Below are 25,482 nucleotides of genomic sequence, written 5' to 3'. Positions count from 1 at the left end.
AAGCATCGTCCCCACCCACTGGCAGTCCTCCAAACAGACTCACCTGTGTACCTAACTGTGGGGAACGGGCTGTAAGCTGACGCGGTCCTTGCACCTGTAGGGGCTAGCAAGGCTGGCACCCTACCCGCACAGATTTCCCAGGCCTGTTTGGATGGCAACTAATCAGTGTAACGAGAGCAGCCCCTGCCTACAGAGCTTTCCCAGGGTTTGTTTATATGACTGCTATCAGTAGGATAAGAGCTACTTTCATGGCTTACCAAGAAATATGTATCCAACTAGTGAGATTTATTGTAACAAGAAACCTGTCCTTCAACTTATCCCTCCAGTAGTGATTTTAGAGAAACAAAGAATGTTTCCTTGTGAGTGATTCCCTGCTTAGTGTCTTATGTATAAAAAGCACTGTATTACTAAGAAAAGTTGCCAGAGCTTCTCGAGAGCTTGTGGACCTCCCGAATCCCGCTGTCCTGTCTTTCTTTCTCTTCTCAAATCCCACCTCCCTACCTCAGCCCAGTTCAATCGTCAGGCTGGAACTGACACCTAACATTATTTTTTAACTAGAGGCCCAGTGCACAAAATTCGTGCACTTAAAGGGGCGGTTTCCCTCAGCCCAGATTGTGAGAGGGTGCAGGCCAGGCCGAAGGACCCCACCAGTGCATAATTGGGGCCAGAGAGGGACGCGAGAGGTTTGCCAGCTGGGGAGGGACCACAGGAAGGCTCCAGGGCGTATCCGGCCTGTCTCGCTCAGTCCCGATCAGCCGGACCCCAGTAGCAAGCTAACCTACCAGTTGGAGCGTCTTCCCCCTGGTGGTCAGTGCACATCATAGCGACTGGTCGACCGGTTGACTGCCTGCCCCCTGGTGGTCAGTGCATGACATAGCGAGCAGTTGAGCATATCATTAGCATACTAGAGGCCCAGTCCATGATATTCATGCACGGGGATGGGTATCCCTCAGCCCAGCCTGCACCCTCTCCAATCTGGGATCCCTCTCACAATCCAGGACTGCTGGCTCCCAACTGCTCGCCTGCCTGCCTTCCTGATTGCCCCTAACCACTTCTGCCTGCCAGCCTGATCACCACCTAACCACTCCCCTGCCAGCCTGATTGATGCCTAACTGCTCCCCTGCCAGCCTCTTTGACCCTAATTGCCCTCCCCTGCAGGCCTGGTCACCCCTAACTGTCCTCCCCTGCAGGCCTGGTCACCCCTCACTGCCCTCCCCTGCTGGCCAGGTCCTCCCCAACTGCCCTTCCCTGTAGGCCTAGGTCCCCCCCAACTGCCCTTCCCTGCAGGCCCAGTTGCCCCCAACTTCCCACCTCTGCTGGCTTGGTCACCCCTAACTGTCCTCCCCTGCAGGCTTGATCGCCCCCAACTCCCTCCCTTGCAGGCCTGGCCCCTCCCAACTGCACTCCCCTGCTGGCCTGATCACCCACAACTACCCTCCCTTGCAGGCCTGGTCCCTCCCAACTGCCCTCCTCTGCTGGCCATCTTGTGTCCACATGGGGGCAGCCATCTTGTGAGTTGGAGTGACAGTCAATTTGCATATTACTCTTTTATTAGATAGGATAGAGGACTGGTGCACGGGTGGGGGCCAGCTGGTTTGCCCTGAAGGGTGTCCCGGATCAGGGTAGGGGTACCTTTGGGGTATGGGGTGGCCTGGGCGAGGGGCCTGTGATGGTTTGCAGGCTGGCCACGCCCCCCGGCGACCCAAGCGGAGGCCCTGGTGTCTGGGATTTATTTATCTTCTATAATTAAAACTTTGTAGCCTTGAGCGGAGCCAAGCCTCCTGCTTGCTCCGTGGCCGCAGCCATTTTTGTTGATATTTATTTATCTTCTATAATTGAAACTTTGTAGCCTTAAGCGGAGGCTAAGGCAGGCCAGGGTGTGCAGAAAGCTTGGCTTCCTCCATTTTTGGGGAAACCCAAGCCTCCTGCTCACTCCATGGCTGCAGCCATCTTGGTTAGGTTAATTTGCATACTCGCTCCTGATTGGCTGGTAGGCGAAGAAATAAAAGGGAAATAACAGACTGTCTGTCTAAATTTTAATGTAGTCCCATCTGTTTATTTTCTCCTTAGTTTCCTTTGCCCTAGGAGATGTATTGTGGGCGTAGCGGAGTGATGGTTAATTTGCATATTACTCTTTCGTTAGATAGGATTATGATTTATTGGTTGAATGGCCAACTGGATGACAAGACACTTAGCATATTAGGCTTTTATTATATAGGATTATTTTTTAAATACTTTATTGTTGAAAGTATTACATATGTCCCTTGTTTACCCCATAGACCCCTCCAGCCCGCCCCCCGCCCACTCCCAAGGCTTTCACCACCGTACTGTCTGCGTCTGTGGATTATGCATATGCATTCAAGGTCTTTGGTTGATTACTTCCCACCCACCCTCCCCTGCCTTCTCTCCAAGATTCCACACTCTGTCTCTGGATCCACTCCATTCATCAGTTTATTTTATTACTTAGATTCGACGTATGAGTGAGATCATGTGATACTTGTCTTTCTCTGACTGACTTATTTCACTTAGCATAATACTCCCCAGGTCCCTCCATGCTGTCTCAAAGGGTAAAAGAGTCTTCTTTTTTACTGCTGCATAGTATTCCATGGTATAAATGTACCACAGCTTTTTTATCCACTCATCTGCTGTTGGGCACTTGGGCTGCACCAGATCTTAGCTATTGTAAACTGTGCTGCTATAAACATAGGGGTGCATACATTCTTTCTGATTGGTGCTTCAGGTTTCATAGGATATATTCCTAGAAGTGGGACCTCTGGGTCAATTGGCAGTTCCATACTTAATTTTTTGAGGAAACTCTATACTGTTTTCCATATGGCGGCACCAGTCTGCATTCCTACCAGTAGTGTACTAGGGTTCCCTTTTCTCCATATACTCGCCAGCACTTGCCATTTGTTGATTTGTTGATGGTAGTCATTCTGGCAGGTGTGAGGTGATACCTCATTGCATCGCTCTGATGATCAGTGATTTTGAGAATTTTTTCATATGTCTCTTGGCCATCTGTATGTCTACTTTGGATAAGTACCTATTGGTCCTTTGCCATTTTTTAATTGGACTGTTTTATCTTCCATTTGTTAAGCTGTATGAGTCCTTATATATTTTGGATAATAACCCTTTATCAGATATATCATTGACAAATATGTTCTCCCATACAGTGGGCTCCCTTTTCATTTTGTTCATGGTTTCTTTTGCTGGGCAGAAGCTTTTTTAATTTTGATGTAGTCCCATCTGTTTATTTTCTCCTTAGTTTCCTTTGCCCTAGGAAATGTATCCATAAAGATACAGTTACGAGAGATATCTGAGATTTTGCTGCCCATGGTTTCTTCTAGGATTTTTATGGTTTCCTGACTTATATTTAAGTCTTTTATCTATTTTGAGTTTATTCTTGTGTATGGTGTAAGTTGGTGGTCTGGTTTCATTTTTTTTTTTTTTTTGCATGTATCTCTCCAATTTTCCCAACACCATTTATTAAAGAGACTGTCTTGATTCCATTGTATGCTCTTGCCTCCTTTGTCAAATATTAGTTGAGCATAATGGCTTGGGCCAATTTCTCGGGTCTCTGTTCTATTTCTTTGATCTATATGCCTGTTCTTGCGCCAGTACTAGACTGTTTTCATTACAGTGGCTTTGTAGTATAACTTGAAATCTAATATTGTGATTTCTCCAACTTTGATTTTCTCTGTCAAGATTGCTGCAGTTATTTGGGGTCTTTTTTGGTTCCCTATAAATTTCTGGAGTAAAATTTCCAGCTCTGTGAAATATGCTGTTGGTATTTCAATAGGGATTGCATTGAATCAGTAGTTTGCCTTGAGTAGTATGAACATTTTAATGATTTTTATTCTACCAATCCATGAACACGGTATATTCTGCCACTTCTTTATATCTTCTTCTACTCTTTTTTCAATGACCTGTGGCTTTCTGAGTACAGGTCTATTGCCTCCTTGATTAAGTTCATTCCTAAGTATCTTAATCTTTTTGTTGCAATAGTAAATAGGATTGTTTGTTTAGTTTCTCTTTCTGAGAATTCATTATTGGTGTATAAGAAAGAGATCGATTTTGGGTGTTGATATTGTATCCTGATACACTGCCAAATTCATTTATTAAATCTAGTTGTTTTTTGGTAGAGTATTTACGGTTTTCTAAAGACTCTACCATGATGACAATATCATGTCATCTGTGAAAAATGAGAGTTTTACTTCCTCCTTTCCAATTTGGATGCCTTTTATTTCTTCTTGTCTGATCAATGTGGCTACCACTACCAGTACTATGTTGAATAAGAGTGGTGAAAGCGGACATTCCTGTCCTATTTTTGTTTTTAGGGAAATGGTTTTTGTTTTTGCTCATCGAGTATGATGTTCATGTAGGTTTGTCATATATGGCCTTTGTCATATTGAGATATGTTACCTATATTCCCACTTTGCTGAGAGTTTTTTTTTTATCAAAAATGGGTGTTGAATTTTGTCAATTGCTTTTATTGCATCTACTGATATAATCATGTGATTTTTGTCTTTCAATTAGTTTATGTGATGTGTCATGTTTATTGATTTGCGAATATTGTGCCAGTCTTGCATCCCTGGAATTAATCCCAATTGTTCATGTGAAGCATAGTAACCTCCATCTTATATAAAAAAAACAAAACTGCTGTTTGAAACTCTCTGCTATTGTTAGATAGTCCCTAGTCCTGTAAACTCTGTCATTATAAATTCTGTCACCTTAAGACAGTCTGTTATTCTGTAAAATGACTTTGTTTTTCATTCAAATAATAGAAAAAGATAAACTTAATTATCTGACCTTGCAAACTAGCCATCCAATGTAATAGACTAATACTGGTAATAATTATGCCAAGTACAAGCTCATTATGTTTTCAAGGTTACAACTGTCTGTAACAATAACTCACACAGAGCCCTTTGTAATATCTGCAAACTAAGAGGCTCGAAAGTATAAGTACGGAAAAACTTCCTGTATGGGGTGCTCAGAGATTTGGAAAAGACACCTCCCTCTGGGCTGTGCGTGAATAAATGACTCCTAATTAATTCGCTCATTAAGGCGTCTTGTATCTCATTCGATAATTTATGATACATGATGTATGATCTTTTTAATGTATTGCTGGATCCAATTTTCTAATATTCTTTTGAGGATATTAGCATCTATGTTCATCAGGGATATTGGCCTGTAATTCTCTTTCTTTGTACTGTCTGTACCTAGTTTTGAAATTAGTGTAATGCTGGCCTCATAAATAGAGCTTAGAAGTGTTCCTTCCTGTTGGGTTTTTTGGAATAGTTTGAGGAGGATAGGTGATAGTTCTTCTTTGAATATTTGGTAAAGCTCCCCTGTGCAGCCATGTGGACCCAGGCTTTTGTTTGCTGGGAGGGTTTTTTTTTTCTATTACTGCTTCTATTCCATTAGTTGTTTGCTATTGGCCTATTCAGGTTTTCTGATTATTTCTGAGTTTTAGGAGACTGTACCATTATTTTTAAAATGTCAATTGGGCTTTCAGCTCTGAAAGCTAGCTTAGCTTAAATAAATGTAAAAAAAAATACAAGAGAGAGAATATGCAAAACAAGCTCCATGCAACAATACTAAGTGGCCTGACCAATAATTCACTTATTTTTTTATTGCAAACGCAAACAATATGAATGTAATTTAAAAATGTTCAATTCAGAGAGCTTTTCTAAGTAGGACACAGGTGACAAGAGAGCAGATAAGAGAATTACTCTTCCAATTGGATCTGACCCGTCTAACTTTTACTATAGTTCTGAAAGGAGAGTATTCCAATTTACAAATAAACAACAGAGGTAAGGTGGAAACCAGGACAAAGAGGTAGCTGAGAGTACCACTCTGCTCTCTGTCTCTGCTAGCTTCTACTGATCCCTGAAAATGAGCACTCTGACATTCAGAGGCGGATTGACACACACACACACACACACACACACACACACTCACTCACTCACACAGAAAAAAGAGATACTTGTGGGCAAAAAGCACCAAAGATATAAAACAAAATGTGTGAACCTCCATAACACAACTTCTGATGGAATACTGTTTTTCATTTTGCAGAAGTAAAATATTCACCACCAACCCTGCAATTAGCTAGAAAATTACAATAATTACAGCAATTTTGTATCCCATCTCCAATCCAATTAATAGATATATGACCTTGTCAACATGTAATAATCAGATTGCATCTATAACAAAACTGGATGAGTTTTATATGCTGAAAAGAATTTGCACAGTAAGAAGGTAATTATTTGACATACTGAGAATATCATTTGTATGCCATGCTCCACTTCACAAGTTAAAAGGAAACACAATAGGAATATTAGTTCTATTTTTCAATATATATTTAAATCAAATCCAGAATATATTATTCTAATACCAGTTAACGTTAAGAAGAGAGATCTCTAAACCAGAGATCTTGGATATCCTAGCAAGACAAAATCAATCTCCATATTGTTGGGTAAGAAAAAAAAAAAATTAAGACATGAAGGGAAGGAGTGCTCACTTTATAACACGATCCTTCTATAACAATTATTGATACCATTTTACGTTCTAAAAGTTAGGATGCTAGTAAATCTTACCAATTAATTAAGTAGCACAGTTTCAGAAAAAAATTAGCTCATAACAGATAAAAAGTAACTGGAACATTAACGTAGCTTAGGAAAGTTTTAAAATGTTAAAAGGTAATAAACACACACACAATAAATCAGATACTTCATTACTCAAAAAATTTATAGCAATACTATTTCCAGAAATTTCACCACCACTAAGGGCATATGCCAGTTCCAAAGGAATCTTGAGTCTTCAGCCTGGATCTTCCAGTGCAAACATTAAACAAACACACAAACAAAATCAGCATTCTGGTGTTAAAAGGAATCCAGCCACCATTCTAAGGCAAGGTTATCCCGAACTATCTGACCTCTATAAACAAATCTTAATAATTTAAAAAGAAAAAAAAAATGAGTGAAAAAAAAAAATCACTGGACTTGGACTCAATGATTTCATAGGATATGTGTGCCCTGAGCACATTAGGTTTCTCTAAGTCTGGATTTGTGAACACGGAAAGTGGAGACAGTTAAATGTATAACACAGAATTGTGAGATTAAAAGAAAAATGGGTCCATTTGACTCTGTATGAAAGTACTACACCCCACCTACCTAAGACGACCAGTATGTCCTATTCAAGAATACATGTTCTGCTGTGGCTGGCATGCTCAGTCGTTAGAACATTGGCCATCAGACTACTGGTCAAGGGCATGTATCTGAGTTGCAAGTTAGATCCCCAGCCTTGGTCAGGGAATGTGGAGGAGGCGACCAATGTGTCTCTCACATCCATCTTTCTCTTTCTCGTCTCTCTCCCCATCTCTCTTCCCAATTCCCTCCTGTCCACTCTCTGTAAAAATCAATGGGGGAATATCCTTGGGTGAGGATTAAAAAAAGAGAAAGAATACATATTCTAGTTATTTGGTTTCTGTGACTTCTCAACCCTTTCAAATAATAATAAGTGGCTCTGCATTCAAGAGATATTATCATCATCACCATTCTACAACCTTCTATTAATCTAGTGCTTATGTGTCAGGCAATGTATTAGTAGCCTAAACATCTCATTTACTATTCACAACAATTATGAGGGAGGTACTTAAGAGATTAAAGAATTGAGGCTGGAAAGATTACTAATCTTGCCCAAATGTTCAGACTGATGTGACATCTCCAGTACTCTTTTTGAACTATGAATACATTTTACTACTATCCTAGAAAGGAGTGACTGCAGAGTAAACTCTTATTAAAAAAGCCTAAAGTCGAATATACTCCCACTCAAACTTATCAAAAGTCTGGTTGAACACAGTAACATTTATATAGGTTATTTGGTAACCAATTAGCTTTAAATTTAAATATGCTTATGCCTGGGATGAGGCAGACTTGCCAAGACATATGGGGCAACATGAAAGTTTAGGGATTTGATGTCAAAAGCTTCACCTTCCATATGCATCATTCCCTAAAATGGCTCTACTCGCCTGCAAACAAAGGGGTCAAGTAAAATGCTGGTTCTTCCCACCCAGTTCTCCATTGTCAACAGCCCTAGGCTAACATATTCATGAGGCAGGTGAGGCACAGTGCTAAGGCCAATAGTACTTTCAAAGGTCCAAATGTCTGCCAGCGTTGCTCAATGGTTGAGCATTCATCTATGAACCAGGAGGTCAACAGTTTCATTCCCGGTCAGGGCACATGCCTGGGTTGCATGCAGGCTTGGTCCCCAGTGGAGTGGGGGAGGGGAGGAGACATGGAGGAGACAGCCAATCAATTACTTTATCTCATTATTGATGTTTCTATCTATCTCTCCCTTTACCTTCCTCTCTGAAATAAAAAAATATATATTTTTTAAAGAAAGGTCCAAATGTTTTAATTTCTCTTAAAATCAGAAGTAAAAAAATGAACTTTGAATCAAATCCAGAATATATTATTCTAATATATATTAGATATATATAATTAGAAATATATAAAATAAAAAAATTGTTTTAATTTTTTCTCACATCATACAAATATAATAATTTTAGGGTCTATTAAAAAGTATTAAATTTAGCATAGGACAGAAAAAAATAAAATATTGAAATATGTAAAGTTATATGAAATGTACTTTTTATTATTGATAGTATTAAGGGAGGAGGGGTCTGTGAAGATCTAGGCACGTCCTTCTTCTACTTCACAAAGTCCTATCTAATAAAGAGGGAATATGCAAATTGACCGTCACACCATCATAAAGATGGTGGTGCCCACAGCCACAAGATGGCAGTGCCCAGTCCCCTCAGCCCCGCCCGAGTCCTCCACTCCTTTCAGCCCCGCCGGGGGGGAGGCGGCGGGTGGCAGGCGCATAGTGCGGCAGGACCCGCCCTCAGCCCCCCAACTGCCCAGGGCCGGCCCAAGGTGTAGGCAACTCTTGGATGGCAGCTGCCCAGCCAACGCCCGAGGTGCAGGCAAGCCTCGGATGTCGGCTGCCCAGCTGCCCAGGGCCACCCGAGGCTCAGGTAACCAGGGCCAGCCAAGGTTTGCGCTGCTGGTAGTGGCAGCAGCAGAGGTGTGATGAGGGGTTTCCTTCCCCTGATTACCGGGTTACCTCCCACCCCTGAGGGCTCCTGGACTGTGAGAGGGGGCAGGCTGGGCTGAGGGATTCCCCATCCAGTGCATGAATTTTCATGCACCGGGCCTCTAGTTAAAATAATAATTTAAAAAAATTACAAAATTACAAGATAAAAATATAAGCATTACCTAACCTGCATCTTACAATTGATGCAATGTACAACAGCACATAAAAACTTCCAGAATGCCAAACAAAGGGACATTTTGATACAGTGACCTGTTGAGAAAGTAAATGACTCATAGTAACAAATCCTTTTGCCAGTCAGCTAGTTTCCAGTTCATTCCTTTCGACATTAGGCAATTGGTTGTCTGTCCTCTGACATATCAATAAAAATAATTTGTGATGAAGAATAACTGATACTTGGCATTCCCCCCTTGGCAGGAGTTAGAAGAATTAGGCAATCAAGTTATAATAAAACTCCATCTACTTATTTCTATTTATGTCTATAAAAATACTTTCTCAGATAATGATTTCTTAGTCTACAAATATTTAATATTTTTCACTGGATGAGGGTACTAATGGAGGAGAAAATGCCATCTTAAAGGGATACATTTATAATAAAAACAACTTTTATAATTTATTAGACTAAATATAAAAATGGACAACAATGCCCAATCTATGTAAAAAACACAAATCTACCCAAAATCTGGGGAATCCAGCCTAGGAAGCCAGCCTGCTACCTATAGTAGCCAGTTCAGGGTGTTAGACTATTATGATCTGCAGCAAGAAGCTCAGAAACCAAACTATAGCCCTGTAATAATCAGCTGAAAATAGCCAGGACCTTATTTATAACTGACAACTTCCCTAATTTTTTACCCTTCTTCTAAATTAGGAACAACCAGAAAAAGCCAAAAATGCACCCTTAACCAATCACAAAAGATATCCCACTTCTAGAAGGCCCAGTTACAGCTTCCAGTCAGGGCACACCTAAAACCTATCCCCCGCCCTCGCTTTTTCTCGCAACTAAAACCTTTCCCATTCCTCTGCCTGCCTTGAGCCTCTGCCAAACGCAAGGAATAGTGGCTGGTCCCCTCGCATGGAAATCTCTGAATAACAAGTAGTTCTCATTTGAATGCTCTTCATTTATTCCCACATTAATAAGCAAAAATTTTAAATTATATATTATGCTATTTTGATCATTTATACACTAATAATGGTCACACAGTACATTTACATTTTATAGAAAATTTAAGTTAAAAATAGTAATGTATATTCTTTGTTTCATACAAATATGAAAACATGGGCAATAAAATACATTCAAGCCTAAAAATATATTAGGTTAAAATGAAATGGAAAAAAAAAATTAAAGGAAAAAAGAATAAAGTAAATTTTCAAAGTGTTATAGAAGTGTTTCATATATTATGTTTCCTAAAACAAACAAAGACCTTTAATAATGATTTTAAATACATACAAAAGTAGACAGAATAATATACTAACTCCTCCTGTATCCACTCAAGTATCCATTCCCAACTTCCACAGCCTGCTTTATTTTGAAGCAAATTCTAAATAAATCATTTCCACCATATATATTTCATTATGAATCACTAAAACAGACTCTAAAAAAATTTTAATAACACCCATTTGCATACTACTCTCCTATCAGCATATAAATGTTATTTTTAAAGTTTTATTTACATTGAGATTTAAACAAGATCCGAACATTATGATTGGATTCAATGCCTTCTAATGTCTTAATGTGTAAATTCCCTCTGTTTTCCCTCCTTGCAAATGATCTATTCAGGAATTTGAGTCATTTGTCTCGTGCCATTTCCACAGTGTTGTCGTGGCTGATTGCAACCTCATGGTATTAACATGTTTCCCAGGGTTCTGTATTTCCTATAAATTGGCAGTTGGATCTAGATGTTTGATGAGACATATGTCTCTTTTGTCAAGACCACTACCTAAGAAGTGTTGTATTTCTCCATCAGGAATACAATGCCTTAATTTATTATTATTACACTAGAGGCCTGGTGCATGAAATTTGTGCACAGGGGGTGGGTCCCTCAGCCCGACCTGCACCCTCTCCAATCTGGGAGCCCTCAGGGGAGCCCTCTCCAATCTGGAAGCCCTGAGATTACAGCCTATAAGAGACAGATAAAAAACTTCAAGACAAAGGACCCAGCCTACAATCTCCATCTGGGAAGCATGCCCCTGGCATCTCCAAAACACAAAGGGTCCCCACAAGACTTGTAACAAGGGAAGCAATGAGCAGCAGCAGCTCATCCTGGGCTAACCTTCTGAATGTCTCCAAGGCCCCCTTTTCTCTGACTTCCCAGTGAACCAAAGTAGCCAGCCTAGGCTCTCCTGTTGCTTCTTCTAGGCTAATTCTCTCCTTGTACCCTGCTAGCAGTTCTCAACCTGTGGGCGACCCACAGGTTGAGAACCGCGACTGTAGAGTCTAAGACCATCAGAAAACACAGATATTTACATTACGATTCATTAACAGTAGCAAAATTACAGTTATGAAGTAGCAACGAAAATAATTTTATGGATGGGGGTCACCACAACATGAGGAACTGTATTAAAGGGTCACGGCATTAGAAAGGTTGAGAACCACTGCTCTAGGGCATCACTTACATATCCCATCATGCAAGTGTGCCTTCTCAATTCTCTATCTCTCTATATGACACACTATTCCTGTGGTTTCTGATGCATCATCAGATTTAACTAGTAAATTGATTTTCTTTTCTTGTTCTCCTCACATATACTTTCAAGGGGTAGTAGAAGCAGAAGCAGTTTATGAACACCTAGATGTAAATAGGGAAAATATTATAGATTGCTACCAACAGAAGAAGTAGAAGGATGCATTTTTTATTACTGCTTTGAGAGAGAGAGAGACAGAGAGAGAGAAAATGAGAGAGAAAATGAGAGAGAAAGAGAGAGAGAGAGAGAGAGAGAGAGAGAGAGAGAGAGAGAGAAATGGAGAGGAATGGATGGAAAGAGGGAGAGTGAAACCTCAATTTGTTGTTCCATTTATTTATACATTCACTGGTTGATTCTTTTATGTGCCCTGACCCAAAATCGAACCCACATCCTTGGTGCACCAGAACAATGACCTAACCAACCAAGCTACATGGCCAGGTCCAGGTCCAAGGATGTATTTTAGAAGAAGAAACTATATATTCTAAATATTATCTACTTTATTCTATATGTTATTTTTACATGTTATAGATATTATATTATTTGATATCTGTAAAGATCTACTTAACCTTTTGCACTCGGATGTCGAGTGTGACTTGACACGGTTAGCATTAGAATAAAGGAATCGAGAAAAAAGCAAGAGAGTGCAAAGGGTTAAGACTATCAGTAAACAGCACAAGACAATTTTCTACTTCAAAAATTTTTAATGTTTCTCAATAGATGTGCTTAAAAGATAAATTATTTTTAACTTTTAAATTGCTTGAAATGAACCTTCTTACTCTTGACAAGTGCTCAATTATCCTATCTAAAAAAGAGGGAATATGCTAATTGACAATCATGCCCTCACAAAGATGGCGGTGCCCACAGCCAATAAGGAGGGAATATGCTAATTGACTGTCACGCTCTCAAAGATGGCGGCGCCCACAGCAAAAAAATGGTGGCGCCCAGTCCCCTCAGCCCTACTGGGGCGGAAGGCATGTGGCACGGCCAGGCCTGCCCTCAGGCAGATCCAGCCGCTCCGCGTGCCTGCCTCCAGAGTCCCTCAGTCCCCTCAGCCCCCCACCCACCCAGGGCCAGCCCAAGACACAGGCAAGCCTCAGATGGTGGCTGCCCAAGGCTCAGGTAACCAGGGCCGGCCGAGGCTTGCGCTGCCGGCAGTGGCAGCAGCAGAGGAGTGATGGGGGTGTCCCCTTCCCCTGATCACTGGGTCACCTCCCGCCCCTGAAGGCTCCCAGACTGTGAGAGGGGGCAGGCTGGGCTGAGGGACCCCCCTCCAGTGCATGAATTTTCATGCACCGGGCCTCTAGTAAAATTATACAATTTAAAAAACACACATGGTTTCCAGCAAAGTTACTCACTTTTCTGAGTAACCTTTTAGGAATGGCTGACAGAATTCTTCAAGCGAGTGTACTGGGACTACAGTACACTCGGTCCTAGGATTCCTAATATAAACTCTCTCTATCCTATATTTTCTTTCCTTGAGATGGCATTCTAATAGCATCTCTTCCAGATCCCTGAAGATAATTATGGCCTTGAGGTCTCTCCTCCTGTTCAACAGATAAATTTAAGTAATGGTTATAACCAAGTTGATTGGCAATCAAACCTGCTATATTTTATTTCCATGTAAAGCCCTTTAGTTATTTCTGTTTGAAATATATGAAATTAAAATTCAGGAAATTAACTCTTATCCTAATACTAGAGGCCCGGTGCATGAATGTGTGCACATTGAGAGAAATTAATTAGAAGAAATGTTTTAGAGTCTGGGGAGGGACCGCGAGAGGTTAGCTTCAGGGCATGTCCAGCCCCTCTCGCCGAGTCCTGATCAGCAAGATCCCAACAGCAAGCTGACTTATTGTCAGAGCGTCTGCCCCCTGGTGGTCAGTGTGCATCATAGCAACTGGTCGAGCAGTCGACTGAATGGTCAGACACTTAGCATATTAGGCTTTTAAATATATACTTTTAGTGAGCAATTAAAAGTCTACCTGTCCAAAGTAAAGTAAGAACAATCTATGAAAATGCAAAGAACCTTGTCTATCTCTTTTGCAAAATACATCTGTCCCGATTCCAAACTTAATCAATTTTTATAAAAACAATTTTTATAAAATCCCATTCACAGGGTCATGGCTGGATAATAAAAGTTGGCATCCCTGTAAATTAAGATAAAATGTGCATTAAATCACAAACTGTCGCTTACTTGCACGAAGGACTGAAGGTGTGACCTCAATTTCACTTGTTGCTTGATAAGGCTGAAAGGCTGAAACATTGTTGGAGCCAAGCTCACTGCCAAATATCTCTGGACTCTGGGTGCCTGTGGAGCTAGCACTGGTGCCATCACCTCCATGATGTGGATCCTGTTCGTCAAACACTGCTACCAGCTAGAAACAAAAGGTAAAGGGGGTATTATACACAAAGGCATTTCAATTACTCTGACAGAGAAACAGTACTGATATTTATGCTAACAGCAATGTTATGTTTTAGGAAGAAAAATTTCAAGAAATTGTCTTTCCCTGAGTTTTGATGCTTTACTTTTTCTTTTCTAAGTTGTGCATTTCATATCCAAAATTCTATGGGTGAAAAACAATAAAAATGTTTTAATATCACAGAATGCTAAGAGAGATAGAAATGTAGGAAAGATATAAAATGAAATTGGTTGCCTACAAGGAGTTAGTAGAAATAGGGTTGAAAGAGAGAGGTACAGATAGAACGAGAATGATCATGGAAATACTAGTGCAGTGATACTTCTGTAAGTTACTCTTAGAACCATCATAATAATCCAAATACCTAAAATGCAAATAAATAATTGAAATCAACCACAGAGCAGGATAATCTAAAATGGAACACAAATAAACCTAAATATGTTACCAATGAAAAATGCAACCAACTGAAGGTGTTAGGCAAGATAAAAACTAAGTAACTTTGGAAAACTTTTTCACTGTTTAATGTGAGGCTAATGACAAAAAGAACTGCCTGAGAAATAACTGTATTCTGGTTAGTAAATTTGTTCCTCACAAGTGTATAGTTTATAAATTCTCACACTACTATAACCACCACCACCACTACTACCACACACACACACACACACACACACACACACACACACACACACTCCAGGAATAAATGAGAAAGAAAAATATTTGGGATAATGGGAGCCAAATTCTTACTGTCAAAACAGAAGATACAAATAAGAAAATGCACTCTTTGGTATTAGATTAGAACTGGAGGCATTAATATGAACTCATGGTTTTTATAGGTAAGTAGGTAAGTAGACCGACAGATGAGTGTAAATGGATGTTAATGCATGTGTGGTAAACAAACATATATTTCTTAGTTCCATACACTGACAGGTCCTAGAATCAATGACACCCAGTACCAATGAACACATGTACCCAGATCTTGGTTTCTAATACCATCCTATCTAATAAAAGAGTAATATGCAAATTGACCATCACTCCAACACACAAGATGGCCACCCCCATGTGGTCAAAGATGGCCGCCCCCATGTGGACACAAGATGGCCACCACAAGATGGCCAACAGGGAGGGCAGTTGGGAGGGACCAGGCCTGCAAGGGACGGCAGTTGGGAGCGATCAGGCCTGCAGGGGAGGGCAGTTGGGGGGGACCAACCCGGCAGGGGAGGGCAGTTAGGGGTGACCAGGCCAGCAGGGAAGGGAAGTTCGGGGGGAGGGGGGGACCAGGCCTACAGGGGAGGAAAGTTGGGGGTGACCAGGCCAGCAGGGGAGGGCAGTTGTGGGGGACCAGGCCTGCAGGGGAGGGAAATTAGGGGCGACCAGGCCTATATGGGGGGACAGTTAGGGGCAACGAGGCCTGCAGGGGAGGGCAGTTGGGGGTGACCAGGCTGGCAGGGGACGACAGTTAGGGGCAATCGGGCTGGCAGGGGAGCAGTTAGGTGTCAATCAGGCTGGCAGGGGAGTGGTTAGAGGGTGATCAGGCTGGCAGGCAGAAGCGGTTAGGGCCAATCAGGCAGGCAGGCAGGTGATTGGTTGGGAGCCAGCAGTCCTGGATTGTGAGAGGGATGTCCAACTGCCCGTCTAGGCCCAATTCCACTGGGACATCCCTCAAGGGGTCCCAGATTGGAGAGGGTGCAAGCTGGGCTGAGGGACACCCCCCCCATGCACGAATTTCGTGCACCGGGCCTCTAGTTCGCCAATAAATAAACTAGGCTCCTTAGAAAAATAATTCGAGGGCTGGGGTAGACAGAATACATGATGAGCTTGGACTATCTTGTGATGCACTCAAAAATGATGGAGGCACATCAAAGGGAATCAGGTGCCAACCTGAAGAAGCTCCCAATGGCCAAGGCTGGGACAACCTGTAAACAACTAAATAAATTATAACCCAGACATAAACTAAGTACCTGTGAGTCCACAATGATACAAATAAATAATTGAACAAATAAACAAACGGTGGAGAATGGACAGCTTTTCCTTATTGTAGCATTCTAACTAATAAATACAGAAGGAATGCTGAAAATAAAAATCATCATGGGACAACCTCTACAGTAATACCTTTTGCAGGTAAATCTACCAATGGATGCCAAAATTAACGGGTGAGAATATAATGAGAAATAGCATATTTGCATATCTCAAAGTATCTCTCTATACAATATTTTAATTCGAAGTAAACAGTCAGCATGGTTCAGTGGTTGAGCATCGACCTATGAACCAGAATGTCATGGTTCAATTCCCAGTCAGGGCAAGCAGGCTCCGATCACCCGATGTGGACAGGAAACCAGGGATGGGTGGCCGTGCATGCGGGCAGCGCAGGCCAAGGCCCCAACCCTGCCAGTCACCCCACACAGAGGATGACCCGCGGCAAGGGGTGGGCCTGGCAAGCGGGAGAGAACGGCCAACCTCTCAGTTTCTCAGCCCCTGACAGGCTGACAGCCCGATGGGGAACAGGGAACCGGAGGTGGGTGGTGGCCGGGGGCAGGGCCGGCTGCCAGCAGCCGGGGAAGATGGCCCTGATCGCAGGCCAGGCCTAAGGACTATACCCATGCACAAATTTCATGCGCCAGCCTTTAGTACAGTAACAAAATCAGCCTGAGTATGTAACCACTGACTGGCAAGCATCTCCCTATATTAGTTACACACACATTCTACCACATCAAGGGTCAGTAAAGTTTTTTGGAAAAGAGCCAGAGAGTAAATATTTTTGGAAATGTGTAAGCCATATAATCCCTTTCACAGCAAATCTACTCTGCCATTGTGGCATGAAAAGAGCCACAGATAGTACATAAATAAATGAACATAACTATGTTTGACAACCCTGCAATAGACTGCTCATCCTTTTAGTAAATTTCAATTTGAGATATAAAACTAAAAGTCAAGGTTCCTTGGTAACCCCGATAAGCTTAACAATACCCATTGCAGGCTCTTCATTCAGGATTTAGAATGTCTATTCTTGATTTTAATGTCATCAGACTTCTCACAAGGTGTGTGGCCTAAAATGCATTTTGAGCCCTGGTTAGGTGGCTCAGTTGATTGGAACATCATCCCGTACACCAAAAGGTGGCAGGTTTGATTCCTTGTCAGGGCACATACCTAGGTTGTGAGTTCAAGACCTGGTCAGGGTGCATATAGGAGGCAACCGATATGTCTCTCTTCTCTCTCTTTCTCTCTCTCTCTCTCTCTCTCTTTCTCTCTCTCTCTCCCTCCCTCCCTCCCCCCTCCCCCCCTTGCTCTACAATCAATAAACATATCCTTGGGTGACCTTAAAAATTTTTAAATCATTTAGTGCATTTTGAAGATACTAAGTTTTGACATTTTGGTGCTTAAATGGAAGCAAATGAAATTAAGATGTTATTCACTTTTCACAGTGATGTCCCTCAAGAATAAACTGAAAATAAAAATTATAAAGAACGAGTCTTTAAATGCCACACATGATGGAAAAACTTCTACATACAATTAGTTTTAATAATTATCTTCAGGGCTTTTAGAAAATATAAGTATTACGAAATCTGGACTGTGTCAGGAACAAATGCTGTTTGAATTTCAGAGGCAGAATCACAGTTGGTGATTTGCAATATGCCAATAACATACAATTCTACAGCATTCTTTTAAACCAAAATTTAAGTGCCAGGTGAAGATACGAAACTGTGTTAAAATGGGAAGATACATAATTTTAGAAAAATCTACTACAAGCATACATATAGTAATATAGCAAGAGAAGATGAGACTTTCACAAAAATATCATATTAAAAATCATGCCCTTCAAAAAAACAAGTGCTTTTAAATTTGTGAAACATGACTCAAATTCATATTTAAACAGATGGATTCTTCACTGCAGCCCATGAAGAACATTTTTGAAAGTTCACTTTTACTTTCAATAGTCATTAATTAATCTCTTCTGATCTTTTCACGTATCAAGTCTCCACAAGAAAAGATAGGATGACCTTGTGGTAACACCCCTGATCACCCACATATAAACAAACTCCAAACTGGGCCACACATCTCCTACCTGCCTCAGGATGAGTCATTTTAACTCTGAAACATCAAAACCCTGCAACAGAAAGACTGTTTATAAATATCACACTCAAACACTTATAAACCATTTAGTTCAAGGCTGTCCCTTTTAATGGGTAAAATGATGAGTCGAAGGCCCACAACTGCTCGTAGCAAAGTGGCTAAGAGTATAGAATTCACAATCAAAGAGTCCTACATTCAAAAACAGCTCTGATCTTACCTCTTGGATGGCACTGGTTAATACAGTGGTCTCTCTACCATCTCTAGGCCTTACTTACTGATGTCAAAAAACAGCATGATAGTGGTGGCAGGCAGAATAATGCCCATTATTGTCCATGCCCAGGTCCCCAGAATCTGTGGGTGGTATCCTTTCATGGCAAAAGGGACTTGAAGATGTGATTAAAATTAAAAATCTTAAAAGGGGGAGATTGTCCTGAATAAGAAAAAAAAAAAAAAAAGACTCATAGACTTAGACAACAGTACAGTGAATGCGAGAGGGAAGAGGGGGTGGGGGAAGGTCCAAGATGGTAAAGGGGGGATAAATTGTGATGGGAGGAGACTTGACTTTGAGGTGGTAAACATAGTGCGATATACAGATGATGTATTGTACAATTGTATACCTGAAACCTATATGATTTTATTAACCAATTAGAGGCCCAGTGCACGAAATTCGTGCACTGGGGTGTGGGGGTGTGGGTGGGGGGTTTCCCTCAGCCCAGCTTGCACCCTCTCCAATCTGGGACATCCCTCTCACAATCCGGGACTGCTGGCTCCCAACTGCTTGCCTGTCTGCCTTCCTGATTGCCCCTAACCGCTTCTGCCTGCCATCCTGATCACCCCCTAACCACTCCCCTTCCAGCTTGATTGATGCCTAACTGCTCCCCTGCTAGCCCAGTTGCCCCAACTCCCTTCCCCTGTCAGCCCGGTCACCCCCAACTGCCCTCCCCTGCAGACCTGGTTGCCCCTAACTGCCCTCCCCTGCTGGCCTGATCGCCCACAACTACCCTCCCCTGCTGGCCATCTTGTGGCAGCCATCTTTGACCAAATAGGGATGGCCATCTTGTGCGAGGGCATGAGGGTCAATTTGCATATTACCTCTTTATTATATAGGATTTCACCATAATATATTCAATTAAAAAAAGAACCATAAAAATGGGAGATTATCCTGGATTATACGGTGAGCCCATCTAATCACGTGAGTAGAAAAGTAGAGAACCTTTTCCAGTGGTGTCAGAGAGAGGTGTGACAATGGTTAGAGAGATACTGTATCGCTGACTTTGAAAATGAGGAAAGGGAACCATGGTCCAAAAACATAAGGGCCTTTCTAGAAGAAAAGGCAATGGTTCTCCCCCAGGACCTCCAGAAATTAACACAGCTCTGCTCACACTTGATTTTATCCTGGTGAGACTCATGCCAGAATTCTATCCTACAGAACTGTAAGGTAATGCATTTGTGATGTTTTAAGCCCCTAATTTGTTACAGCAGCAATAGGAAACTAATATAGTGTCAATGCCTACTGCCCTAGCTTTGTAAGCTATATCAACTTTCAGAACATAACAAGTGCATATGTAATATTAGCTAGTATTAAGTTATATTGGGGTGGTTGACAAATACTTTTATAAATTTGAGATCAGTTTCAATATAACTAAAGATTGATGCAAAGCTTTTCTACACACCAATAATAAGAGGGAGGAGAAACAGGAAAAGGAAAGGAGGCGTTGCTACAAAAATCCAACATTCCAATAACCACAAAATGAAGTTCTTTTGAAGATGCACCACAACCTCCCAACTGCTCAGAGGTCAGAGCAGCTTTTATATTTCATTTTACAGAAAACTGAGACTCAGATTAATCTGACCAAAGCTGAATTATAAATAGAATCTGAGATTGGAAATCAAATGTATCTTCGCCCCAATGCTCTTGCCCCTGAACAGCTAACATATCGACAGCACAGCCCACTTGCAAAACTGTAGACTGTGACCACATACAAGTCTTTGAATAGGATTCTGTTCATTCTTGATTTACCAAAGGCAATAACCGAACTTACCAATTTGATACCACCACCTACATTTTTCTGAAGACATTTGAGGGTAAGCAAAACAAATACAAACAATTCCATGCCGGAGATATCAGAAGAGCTGTTTATTTATCTATTTATTTTTATTTTTTAAAGTATTTCATTCTGTTTATTTCATCATTTTTATTCTATGGGAGCACAAATTTAAATTTCTCTATAGTTAACTAAATGCAGAAGCATGGAGATTAAATACATTTCTGTTTTTCCACTGGAAAAGTAAAGTATCTTTGCACTTTGCTGTCTGTAACTTAGAATTCTTCAATACTTCTATAGACCCTTCAAATTTTTCCAAAGAAGTATAAAGACCACAAATTATCTATAGTAGCTAAAGGACACATTCAAATAACATTGCAAATACCTTCATAACCATGAGCCCTTGCTTAAAGAGATTATAAAATCAATACTACATTCAAAATAAAATTCTGAATTTCAATCATTCAGCTTTTCATCTACTAAGAATTTTCAGGCCTGGTCACCCCCAACTGCCCACTCCTGCCAGCCTGATCGCCCACAACTGCCCTCTCCAGCCGGTTATCTTGTGGCAGCCATCTTGTAATGACGTGAGGGCATCGCACAAGGGCACAAGGACCACCCAGGCTTGTATTAGTATAGATGGATTCCAAAAGAAAATTCATGTAATCTTGCTCTACCCCTTTTTTAAAAAAATAATTCTTTATTGTTTAAAGCAGTGGTTCTCAACCTTTCTAATGCCGTGACCCTTTAATACAGTTCCTCATGTCATGACCCACAGGTTGAGAACCACTGCTGTAGAGCCTAAGACCATCGGAAAACACAGATATTTACATTACGATTCATTAACAGTAGCAAAATTAGTTATGAAGTAGCAACAAAAATAATTTTATGGTTGGGAGTCACCACAACATGAGGAACTGTATTAAAGGGTCGCGGCATTAGAGTAAGGCAAATTAAGCTAGGACCTGTTATATTGATCTGAAAACCTTGTCTCCATATGCCCATGTCACCCTCAATTCCACCTCCCACCCTTCAACTAGCAAGATACAAATGTTTACATGAGAGGAAGGTAGTAGGAGTTTTACATGAGAGGAAGGTAAGCCTCAAGTAGCAATCAGATTCTCCTACCAGCCTGAATCATAGAGCTCTGTTGAACATGTGACAAATGACTCGGCACACAAATTTTCTTGCCAGTCATATCTAGTGAACTATGATACTTCTTCTTTTGGCAATCAGTGGTGGAAAACTTCCCATCCTAAAAGAGACAATTGAAGAATCACTTTCGTACTTCTAAGTTTTGCAAATTATGTTTAAAATTTAAAGCTCAAGAAAAGAAACCCTGGCTATGGCTCCAGTCAATCAATCATTACTAGAAAGTAGTTAAGCATAAAACATCTCAGCTCAATGCTAGGCCTAAAGATGATGGAACAGAGGTAAGCAAACCATCATCTGTGGCATTTAAAGACAAGACAATATTTTCAACACAAAGAATGAAGCTATGGCCAAGACAACTTGCCATTTGTATAGGGACTCACTTGGAAGTTAGAAATGCCTTTAACTACTGACTTCACAACGTGAACCAGACCCCACTGGTACCTTAAATTCCATCTAAAAGCATATTCAGGGAAAAAAAAGAGAGTTTAACTGTTTTAAAAGAAGAAATAAATTAAAATGGTTCTGTTAACTCTTTGGGGAGTTAGAGGAGCAAAAAAGTAAAAAAAAAAAAAAAAGTGGCCTAAGAAAAGCAGGGTAGAAACTGAGAGTGTTCATTCTGACAACCACAAGCCAATATTAGCAAAAGATCAAAGTTCGATAACTTTGTTTTGTAAAATATAGTGCTAATGTTATATTACAAAATGCCTTTCAGTTTAATATGCATGCAAAAGGGAAAATTGAGCTTTTCAATATCCCAGAGGCAGAGAAGGAAAACTTCAAACATTTTCTGACTTCTTTTTTTGTAACACTCGTTATTTCAATACCTTCTACAAAGACAGATACAAGTGTTCTTGACATTAGCTTAAATTACCTTTAGTATGGAATACAACAGTGATTAAATTAGGCTAATTTTAATCAGCTGGTAGGGTTACTCAAAAAACAAATAATTAAATTCATTATAACAACTCTTCAACTATATAACCTCTTTAGCAGTGTTTTTTCAAAAAGAAAACACTGAATAAATACTAATTGTGTGCCAATCATTTATCCCTTGTATTTCATAAGTAAAAGAAATAACTTACAAGTTAAACATTTCCCCCAATCCACAAATCGCTTTAACAGTGAAATTTAATGCAAATCTTTTGAAATCAAGTGGCATCTAATGGATTAAGCCAAGCACAAAAAGTTTGGAAACTTAATTTTTAGGGAAATACATCTGAGGAAAGCCAATGCCTGTGCTTTCCTGTCATTTATTATCTCACAGGAAAACGACTCCATAGATGACCTGAACAGTAGAGATAGTCACATGTATCCTGTCACCTGCAGTACACTCCACCATGAGGTTGCTAATCTTTAATTGGTTCCCCAAGGTGAGTCCAGGCTCAGAGAGGTGACTTCACCAGTTGTGTAAACCTGAGCAGTTTCTTTAACAGTCTAGGACAGTGATGGCGAACCTATGACATGTGTGTCAGCATTGACACGCATAGCCATTCTGATGACACGCGGCTGCTGAGGTGGCCGCATGCCGAGGATGAAACATTTGCTGCTCCTGAGGATGAAACATTTGCGAAATAATGTTTTTTCCTCAAAGTGACACACTACCCGAGTTATGCTCAGTTTTTTGGCGAAGTTTGACACACCAAGCTCAAAAGGTTGCCCATCACTGGTCTAGAAGGTCTTAGTACTGGACGGCATAGGATAGTGGTATGTGCTATCTTCTTTAATTATGACAAATTGCTCAAAATAATTCCTGAAAATAGCAAGTACTCAATCAATGTTAGCTAGTACAATTATTACTTGAGAGAATTTCAAGAGATTGGGGTTATCCAAAAGAGGGTTCACCCTTGAATGAGAGTTGCTGCTTAACAGTAATTTCTTTCCCAATGAAGATGCATCAATCCCACTACTTCTCCTCACTCCATTCTGAATGAAAGCTCAGTTTACAATGATAGATAACATAAAGTCAGTATTCATTCTGACAACCACAAGCCAATATTAGCAAAAGATCAAAGTTTACACACATAAGTTTAACTTGCATTTATTCTGCAGAAGGTTTCAAGAATAAAGGACAAGAAGGTAAACACTCCTACCTTGTTTGTGTAATAATGAAGAAGTCATGAGGGTCTAAATTAATGGAAAGCCAGTGGAGTGAAAAGACAATTAAAATATATAATTGTTAAAATACAGACAGGGACTTATTTAAAAGAGTTTGGTACATGGTGGGTGGGCGGCAGCATGAAAGGGGATGAATCTGAGATGCTTGGTTTGTGGTGTGGGTAATTGAGCAGAAGGCAAGCACAAGACGAACTTTGGGACAAAAAACAATGTTCAGTTTCAGATAAAACTATCAGATATTCAATATATATGATTCCCAGTAGACAACTGGGAATGAAGGGGAGTTCAAGGCTAAAGAAATGTAACTGAGTGGCAGTGACTAGTTGGTGGTCCTTGCATCTATGCGTTTAGAAAAGCTCTCCAGTCTAAATCCGGATCAAGTATGGAAATCAAGAGCAAAACCAGGAGAGAGCTGAGACTGCAGGTTTCTCTTCCTTTCGGAAAAGGGAAGGTATATCTTGGAGCAATGATCAGTAGTGTTACCTCAGACACTCAATCAGAGCAACAGGGAGTCTCCTTAAATGGGCAAGATGGCACAGGGGGAATTCCTTACACCAAGCTGCCAAAGCTAGAAAGATGAATGGATAGGGCCCCTGCACACCAAAAGCTAGAAGGAATGAACAGGACCTGAGTGTCGGAAAGCTAGGAAAATGAATGGACAGGAACTCAATGTACCAGAAGCTAGAAAGATAATTGGATAGAAAATAAAGCCCTTCTCCCTCTATTTCTATAAGAACCATGGGCTTGAGCAGAAGGGGAGACAGTCTGTGAGATGGGAGCCCACCATTCTCCCAGGTCTTGCGGCACTTGGATAAACCTCTTTCCTTTGGCACCAGCATCTGCCTCAGGAGTATGGCTTTTGTTGCAGCAGGCAGCCAACCTGTGGTTTCAGTTATAGCATTTAAATAGCACAGGAGGCTTGTCAGTATTTTATTGAGGAAAGTTACATCAATCCAGATTTCAACAAATGGGACCTAAAGTTATTTTATATCAGTGCAAAAATGATTTCAATAATAGGGGAGTGATATTAAAAGAATATGAATAAACTTAATTTTAGACACTCAAATATTTGTTCAAGTAACAAGCACATAAATTCATCTTCCCAATATGCTTGTCTTAACAAATGCAAATTCAATAAAAAGTTCCTGATTTTCTTAGGGAAGGGTCTATTTCATTAATCTTTGTGTCCTGCCATGCTACTGTCTAACAGGTACCCCAATAAATACATGGTGGATTAATATCAATTATCATAATTATTTTGCAATCCCTTTAAAAAGTATAGGCAAGTTAATACCCTACAAACTTCTGGGCATCTTTCACTAACCTCACCCCTTTGATTACACCCAGAAAACAAAGTTCCTTTCACAGCCTACAACAGAAGAGAAAGAAATGTTTCAAAAATAATCCATCCCAAGTTCCTCATCACTAATTCACATTAGTGTATATCACACCTTTCATTTCAACCTGTATTTAATACCTATGTTCTACAAATCAGAGCCAGTGAGTAGGACTTCAGTATAGCAAAATAACATTTAAAATATTTTAAGTATTCACTCCCCTTTTCATATCCTATCTAATAAAAGAATAATATGCAAATTGACCATCACTCCAACACACAAGATGGCTAACCCCATATGGTCACAGATGGCCACCCCCATGTGGACACAAGATGGCCGCCAGAAGATGGCCAGCAGGGGAGGGCAGTTGTGGGTAATCAGGCCTGGAGAAGAGGGCAGTTAGGGGTGACCAGCAGGCAAGGGAGGGCAGTTGGGGGGACCAAGCCTGCAGGGGAGGGCAGTTGGGGGTGACCAGGTCCGCAGGGGGGGCAAGTTAGGGGTGACCAGGCCTGCAGGGGAAGGCAGTTAGGGGCAACCAGGCTGGCAAGGGAGGGC

At 40.9% G+C, this 25,482-nt stretch overlaps 1 protein-coding gene across 19 annotated transcripts in view; it reads right to left on the bottom strand.

The window, feature by feature from the left end:
• The window catches only part of PARD3 (par-3 family cell polarity regulator), a 696,667-nt gene that overhangs the window by 472,016 nt on the left and 199,169 nt on the right, over positions 1–25,482 (bottom strand). For all 19 annotated transcript variants that reach the window (XM_079769113.1, XM_079769103.1, XM_079769104.1 and 16 more), the window contains exon 3: positions 13,985–14,165. In XM_079769113.1, the coding sequence (XP_079625239.1) occupies positions 13,985–14,165 (181 nt within the window). The remainder of the gene's footprint in view (positions 1–13,984; positions 14,166–25,482) is intronic.

Source organism: Cnephaeus nilssonii (assembly GCF_951640355.1).
Source record: "Cnephaeus nilssonii genome assembly, chromosome: 4".
NCBI classification, from domain to species: Eukaryota; Metazoa; Chordata; class Mammalia; order Chiroptera; family Vespertilionidae; genus Cnephaeus; species Cnephaeus nilssonii.
The sequence above is the reverse complement of the archived record's forward strand: the minus strand, read 5'-3'. Positions and strand labels throughout refer to the sequence as shown.